The sequence below is a fragment of the Ptiloglossa arizonensis genome, chromosome 9 (genome assembly GCF_051014685.1).
Source record: "Ptiloglossa arizonensis isolate GNS036 chromosome 9, iyPtiAriz1_principal, whole genome shotgun sequence".
NCBI lineage: Eukaryota > Metazoa > Arthropoda > Insecta > Hymenoptera > Colletidae > Ptiloglossa > Ptiloglossa arizonensis.
In genome coordinates, this window is record NC_135056.1 from 5,996,507 (window position 1) to 6,004,723 (window position 8,217).

The window sequence follows — 8,217 nt, forward strand, 5'->3', positions numbered from 1 at the left end:
ATTGATCCAACACAATTTACTTATTATTTCCTTCTATATACATCACTTTATCGATTTGACGACAACCATGTTTCTGTTGTTCATTTTACTCACATGTTAACAATTCGAAATATCAGAACGTAAGTATTTGTAGAAATACGATAAGTTGTTCGGTATCGTTTCGTGTCAAATTCAATTTTTGAAAATCTGATGTAATAATTGACACGTGTCACGCAGCAAATTAATCCTGTGTGACTAATAAATGAGAAAGTTTGATATTACGCGCAGTGTACAATGAGCAACACTGATACAATTTAAGTAAAACTTGAAAAGATCAACGTGAAGGTATATGACTATCGAGCAAATGGATTAGAACCAAAGATCTGTTAAGATTGATACATGAAGGTCTCTGAAGGTACTTAGGCGGTTATCAAGCAACTGTCAAGGAAGAACTCTGAAGGTGATCTCATAAATTTTGTATCTTCGGTTACAAATTACACTCTTGTAACTTCTGATTGGTGGAAAAGACGAAGCCAATAAAAATGAAACTAAGAGTGCTCGATACAGGATTGGGGATAATTTATGAAAAGATAAAAACTGCAGAAAGGAGTAATGGGAACAATCTAAGATGCATCTGAAGAAAGGTCAGGGAAAGGAAAATGCAAGTGAAAAGATGAAGAAAAGGGACACAAAATATTGGAAGGAAACCAGATAAGGTATCAGAGTGATCGAACTGCGTAATTTATGACTATTGACTGGTGTAAAGACTGCCAAATCCGTAGTACCTGTTTCCTGCCACGGAAATGCTTTTATTGCACGTCTTGTGTTTTCTTTAAAGGAACTTGGATAAACACGTCGTAAAATTACTCAGAAATACTTTATTCCTTTATTAACTGTTAATCATTACACGCTAATTTGAACTAAAAATCTTGTATTATGATCGTCATCCCGTAAGTTTGACCGAGCATTAATAATTGTTCGTGCACGGGCAACGCTTGAGGTTTGACAACTTTTGAACTCGCTTGTGCGCAAATGTGACTTTCGTAACAATCTGAAAGGTTCGATCGTAGTATAATCGTATACGCTACTTTGTACAGTATTACGTGGAAGTAAACACGCGGTGGTTTGAAATAAATAACAGAAAAATCGGACGAAAAGAAACCATGAGAAACACGAGGCCTAATAAACCTGACGTCCGGGGTTTAACGCATCTTCTTCTTGAACTGCTCCACATAGTTTTGAATAACCGGCAGTCTATAGACTCGTAAAGAGACAATGGAGCCAGCACATGCACCGACCCAATAGACTATTACGTGCTCCATAAAAGATGTTCCCAAACATCCGTATTTCAAGGAGGTTGCCAGCGCGGGATTAAAGTAGCCGCCGGAGTAATCAAAAGCTGAAAATAGAGTGATCGGTAAGGACATCGACGAGCATACGCGGAGAAATGCACAGTTTAATCTATGGTTGCAATACAACGCACAGTATCTGCTTACGTGTATTTTACAATATACTACGGTGCTCCAGAAAACAAGTATTTTCTACTTGTACTATCTATTATATTATATTTAAACCGTTTAACGAAACGAAGTATACGTGTCGATAAATTGGCGCGTTAAAAATATATTCTGCGTGTGTTTGTATTTTCATTGTTCGTTTCGTTGCGTTTTAGAATGAAATGTGACAAAAATCGAAGTTTTCATTTTGCACCATTATTGGAAGTAAAATTAAAATTTATGCATTTAAGAAAATAACGACAATTTTTTAACGGATATATAGTATCACTCCGAGCACCTGACCTGAAGTAGACATGTTAGATATCGTTCGAAAGATTTTGGCCCGGCGTTCTACCTTTTCGAGGTACCAAATCTTCCGCCAACTTCCAGTTCGCAAGTTCCCAATTATGCTCTGCTGAAACTTTTTTAACAAGAATATATACGAATAATGAATTCTATATTCTCTTACTACGACAAAGTTTCGTAAGAGAATTTGTGTCGAACAAAAAAAGAAAAGAAATTAAACGAAGAAAATATAATAAGAAAGAAATATTAATAGCAACATAATTTAAAAAGAAATATTAATAGAAACAAAATGTATATTATATTTAACGTTTATCTTTCATTTTTAAGCTTTTTCATCCACCTAGTGACTGTCTGGCAATTAGCTCCATAATTAAAACTATAATTTACCATTTAAAACTGATAAAATCGGTGCAAAGCGTGATAAAATTTATAGAAATGCATTCAGTGCAGTACTAGCTTTCACGTGTAAGTGCGTATACATGAAGTCACGCAATCAGCTGACTGGGCTTGCGCGAGCCAGAAGTTGCAACTATAGAGGACAATAATTCAAATTAGACAATTTTGAACGAAAGCTTTTTACGGAATATGTTTCTACAGGCCTGAAGAAATCCGAAATGCATAATTACTTACACATTTTTACAACTTACAACTAACCCATAGCCTCCAGGTAAATAATTATACATTTAAGATTCACTGAGACTGGTGGAAAAATTTTCATTACCAATCAGATCCAAAATTGGCCAATTTCTACCATTACTTCGATAATTCATTACAATAAAATTTAAAACTCATGAATCAAAAAACAAATGTTTAATTTCAAGCAAAAAAGAATGTATCTATATAATAATGAAACAATAGAATATAAACTTTTATTCTTCTGCAATTCAATTAAAAAATTTACCGTTATATTTCTAGGTACATTCAGTCTTATAATACACATTACTTGTTTATAATGTTAATAGCTTTTTTTTTCGTTTAAAATAGATAAATTATTTCTTGATTCATGTTTTTTTAAATTTTATTATAATAATGTTTTCGTTCTTAAATCATTTACTTTGTTTGTGAAGACGATACTAAATTTATAAACCTCAAAGTAAAATACACGATTTTAATTAAGACTATGCAAATTCTCTTTCTTTATTATATTTGCATGCATCACCATCGATTAGCATTTATTAATGTTCACATAAGGAATTAATCCTGAGCAAATCTTCATCCTGTAGCCTTCGGTGAAAAGTACAGAAATGTCTTGTAAAATGAATCTAAATAATTTTGCTATTATTTAAAACTTGTGCTATTCTAACTAAAATAGATATATCTTGGCAAAGTTGTGCTTTCTCTCTGCAATTTTACGAATAAAATTTGTTCTTAATTGCTCAACACATATCAGATACTATGCATCAAGAATGTGTAAATGCATGTTATTCGGTTTGTATATTATAAAGTACAGAAGACAATGCTTATTAATTTGATACCTGATTAATGCTCATTTCAAGACACTTAAATATTGCAGATTAAAAATAATAGTATAAATTAGAAATGCCTTAACGTAATATTAATATGAAAATTATTAGTGAAATTATATTAGCGTAAATTAATAATAATGTTAATTTAATATAGTAAATTGATCGAACCTGCGATGACCAAACTTGTCCCAATAAAGGAATCGATAATAATATTAAACTTTGTATTTATTTCGCTCAAACCGCGCGAGACCACCCTGTATACACACGTTGCTACGCATTCGATAAACGCTCCGAATATTACAGGCACCTCGAAAATGGGAAAAAAATTAATTAGATATATACAAATGGTGATCTACAGAAGATGTGCCAATTCTAATCCACTGTTCTTTAGCATTAATACTACAAATAATTAGCTGTGGCAATCCATAAAACTTGTAACAGTTTTAATTCGTTTAATATTAGCTTTAAATACAATTACAGTATTAGTTTTAACGATCCACAAAACATGTGAGATTTTTAATTCCCCAAGTGTTGTTAAATAAAATCACAATACAGATACTCGTTTCATCGATCCACAAAAAGTTAATGTAAAACGAATTAGTTTTGTCACACTGTTTTACGAAAAAATGAAGTTTACTTTAACGTAGAGATCGAGAAAAACCATTGATTGTTATTTTTTAAAAATCAGTCAACGCTCACATTTCTTATTTAAAGAAATAGAAACTGTTTTAAAAACTATTCATATGGAACAAATATTTTATAATTTCTACAATAAAAGTTCCATGAAAATTTTCAAAACTTTTATCACAAACCATAATTATGGTCATGACATTAATAAATTTGATTTAGATAAACGAAATATCTGTTCCTGTTGCATAAGAATTTTTACTGTTTACAAATTTCTTCTCTTTAGAACAACCATGGGAATATTATTTAAGAAATTTCAACAAACGATCAATAATATTTTCCTCGGTTATATATACGTTGGTAAAATTGTTACGAAAAGAATTATTAGTTGAACTTTACCGAGTAAATGTAGTTCTCCAAATTTCAAATCTATGTTCAACGTATCGTTCAAATTGTTGAACCTCTTCAAGAGTCTCAATTGCAAAACGTATTCAACCAATATACATTACTTAATCGCGTATAATGTAATAAAACTAAATAACATGCTTCATTAACTAGATAACGTGTCATTTAGTTTCATTCTATCATATGTAATTAAATAATGTATATTTTTATATGTTTTACAATTTAAACCTCTGAGGTGCTCCAAAAATAAGAGAAATGTCTCGAATCTTTAAATGTAACCAATTTGTAAAACTGTGTTCGCTCGAAGAAGTCCACCTAATAATTTTTTCTTTAAAGATTCCTAAGTTCCATTCAAACTGTTTAAATGGATCCTGTCAATCAAGTTCCACGACTTTCTCGATCCCCGCTTTAAAGTATAATAGTTTGATAAATCCGTAGATAAATAGTAGAATGATATATCCGTTGCTTTTACTTGCAAATCGGTGGTGCAGTCTTCGAACGCCTTGTTTTTGTGCGACGAGACAATTTCCAGTGCCCAAAGTAACTGAACGTATCTAAAAACAGCAAGGCCGCCGACCAGTTCGGCCCATATTAAAAGGAAAGCGTCTCGCAACGACTTCGTCCCTTCGATAACGTCCTCGATGTGTGTATAAGGGCAAGCTGTTGCCTCGCCCCAGTTCATGGACCACCAAATCGTCAGTACGAATAAAAACAATCCGTACATGGAGACACCCCAATTCTCCGCGACTAAGGTTCAACGTTATATTTGTAACATTAAAAGCCAGGCTGTTTCTTTTGTCGGAAGAATATAATATATTTTGCTAAGTTGATCAGTCAGTGCTCGACCCATAAGTAATTGTCATTCTACAAAATGATATTTTGTGAAACAAGTAATCATATCATTCAATCGGTGGTCCAGTACATGGACCATTGTTTACGATCTTGATTTGGGAAAATTATTAACAACGGGACAGGTGTCCGATAAATGTAGTACTGGAAGTTTTTCATGTTTCTAGAATGACGCTATAAATAGAAAGAGAAACGGATTGGATCTGTAGATACCTGTTTATAGAATAATTCTAACAAGTGGGGCAACTTGTAGCGAAGATACAAAAAATGTTGAATGTCGTAATAGAGACTATCACCTCGTGACGTAATCTTGGGCTTTTGGTTTTTAAAACGATACCAGACATTTGCTTTACATCGATCCATTTCTCACCAATTTGGATACAAATGTATCAAACTTTGAAAACGTAATATATTACGAGATGTTTCATTTTTTATATTAAGAAATTACTTTGTTCCATTATTGTCGAAACATTCTTTCATTCTTTTCTTTGCATTTTTAAACAGCGTCACAGTTATACTTGTTCGATTAATTTTAATTTTAACTCTCGTGTCAACGATTGAATCTAAAGAATACGAATACATTGGGTATCGTAACATTCGGTATCATAATTTGTGGGCTGCTATCAATAAGTATCAATTTGGTATCGATCCGATCACTAGGTGCAAGGTATGGCACAATTTCCCAATTAAAATTTTCAATTCTGTCCACTATCGACAACAATCAACAAGCTGTTTGTGAACGATCAAGTTGTTGCCTACAGATTTCTGCTGTTACAGTAAAACAATCGTATAAGAAAACATCGGGTATATGCAAATCGGTTGAATTAAAAGGCAAGGTGTGAGACCTCGCGTGACAAGCTATTTTTCTCAATTCGTTCGTTATGTATGTGGGTGTGCATGTGTAAAACGCAGAGTGTATTTGCAGCCTTTTGTTTAAATTACTGTCAAGAAACGTAAAATTAACACCAATTGCTAGTACTTAAAAATGTAACGAGAAATGTTAAGAAACGAGAAAGTAAAGTGTTAGATTTTTCATTTTTGTACACAATCGCGAAAAGAATCGATTTATCTAAACGAATACATGGTTCCATTTAGAAAATCAAAAACACAAAATTAACGTTGACACAAATCTTTGCACAGAAGGATCCTACGATTTATCTTAGTTTCTAGAATCATCTTTGTACAATGGAATAAAATATGTTTCCCATAGTATTTTATTCTTATCGCGAACACCCCGTAAAAAACTTTGTTGTGTCCATAATAAGAACATGAGAAAAGAAATTAGTAATTAGGTAATTTGAAAATTTTGGGCAACTACATTTTTTTACAATTTTATTAACGTTGTTTCTTATTTATAATGTATAGGTTATTTTTCATCCTAGTTGTATTAAAAGTAATAAAAAAATAGCACGTAGTATTGGATATTTTGATTCCAACAAAGAAAAATGTATTAATCTTGAAAAATGAATTTTTTCAAACTGTTTGACAAAAGTAATTTTACCCTCGATACTTATTTCTTTTCATATTTATTTTTATAAATTGCTTCAACGGACACCGTATAAGAAAATGTGAAATCGTTTAAATTAAATACAATTTTTCGAAATATAAATATAAGTTTTTAAGAAACGGTTGTAAAGTACATTACAAAAATAATAATTAATGTTACTACAAAAATTCCGTCGAAAACTTTCCTTTGAGAAACACTTTCCTTCGGACTTAGAGGATGACCTATTTAATACTGGTACAAAGTCAAGGTTAAAGTCATGGTACATCTACCTGATCGAAATACGTCTCTAGAATGAATTTTGATTCGATGAATGACAATTACTGTTTTTGAAAGCGTGCATCGAAAGTACTATATTAAAAATCTCGTACGACGTGCCCGATAAACTTACTTATTATGAGTTCAAAACATGCCCCACAGAGTTCACCGGTTGCAATACCTTCTAAAAATAGGGATCTTACAAACGGGTCCCGAATGTAATATATCACATATCGTCTCATCCAATAAGCTATGAGACTTGTAAGTACAATGTACAGCGTGGAAACCGCCAATGCAATCATTGAAGCAGCCATTGTGCTCATTCAATGTATACGAGCTCAGTGGTAATACTACAAAAGTAAACGAATCGCATATAAATATATATTACGTCCGATAAACAAACGTGTAGCATAATCGAGCATAATTTTCATTTTAAATTAAAAGAGGAGAGAACACATTCGTACTAACTCGATTTGTCTTCTTACGAATTACAGTATGCTTGAAAAAAGTTACATGAAAAAAGAAAAATAAATAAAAGAAACAAATCCTTTGTTCTCACGAATTACGGTTACCTTAAAAAAAGTTACAATACACCAACAGAAAAAAAAAAACCCCAGTAACAAAGTAAAACAAAGTAACGTGGCGTTACATTTTGTCCTCGAAGAGAAGGTAACGCAATAAAAGTACAGTTAACTTGTCGATGAATTCAAAGGTTGTCGCATATTAACGAACTCCGAGTACGTGGGTATCAGCAGGGTGTAGCGGAATAATAAAACCAGGGGCATTATGCAACAGTATACAATCGTTTGACAAAGTATGGTTTCAGTTGCCTCTTGTGGAACGTCCGATGTATCGTAAACTTACCTGTCTATCATCGAACTTCACTCGCCCTTGTCATAACTTGTCCCGACCGAGTTTCGCGCGTTGACACGACACTTGAACTATTTCCCGAATCTTTTCCTTTTTACTTTACGCGCAGCGAAATTATACTTAACCAGTTATTTAAAACTGGCAAGTGTAATTGAATATATCCATGCAGATATGTCGCGTGTCTTTAAATAGCTGGTCTCCCAAATTACCTGGTTGGACACCGGCACTGTGTTAAACATTGACTAGTTTCCTGTGCACGGTATTAGAAAATAACGATAATTACTATTTCCCATACACATAAACGTGCACACTACTTTACATTCGTTGCGTTATGGTTGTTTTTCTAGTTATTATATACTTATATATTTGTCACGTGTTACGGTTAAGACTTATCGAAAATAAATATTTACTAGGCAGTACGAGTTAATTAATCCACCGTAGATCAGACAGGGTTTTG

General features: G+C 32.6%; 1 protein-coding gene across 1 annotated transcript; it reads right to left on the minus strand.

Moving 5' to 3' along the window:
* Positions 1–842: 842 nt before the first annotated feature.
* Aqp (aquaporin) lies at positions 843–7,927 on the minus strand. The gene is made up of 5 exons (XM_076319802.1): positions 7,755–7,927; positions 7,024–7,240; positions 4,752–5,026; positions 3,416–3,554; positions 843–1,378 (listed from the first exon to the last, which is right to left on the minus strand). Exons 2-5 carry the CDS (start codon positions 7,211–7,213, stop codon positions 1,182–1,184), a joined length of 801 nt encoding a protein of 266 aa, XP_076175917.1. The 5' UTR covers positions 7,214–7,240; positions 7,755–7,927; the 3' UTR covers positions 843–1,181.
* Between the last annotated feature and the right edge of the window lie 290 nt (positions 7,928–8,217).

Coding starts and splice junctions, on each gene's coding strand:
- Aqp (XM_076319802.1), bottom strand. CDS start 7,213: ATGAGCACAATGGCTGCTTCAATGATTGCATTGGCGGTTTCCACGCTG. Junction 5,027..7,023: donor ATGTTTTGAACTCATAATAA/GTAAGTTTATCG, acceptor GTTGAACCTTAG/TCGCGGAGAATTGGGGTGTC. Junction 1,379..3,415: donor GACAAGTTTGGTCATCGCAG/GTTCGATCAATT, acceptor CTCTATTTTCAG/CTTTTGATTACTCCGGCGGC.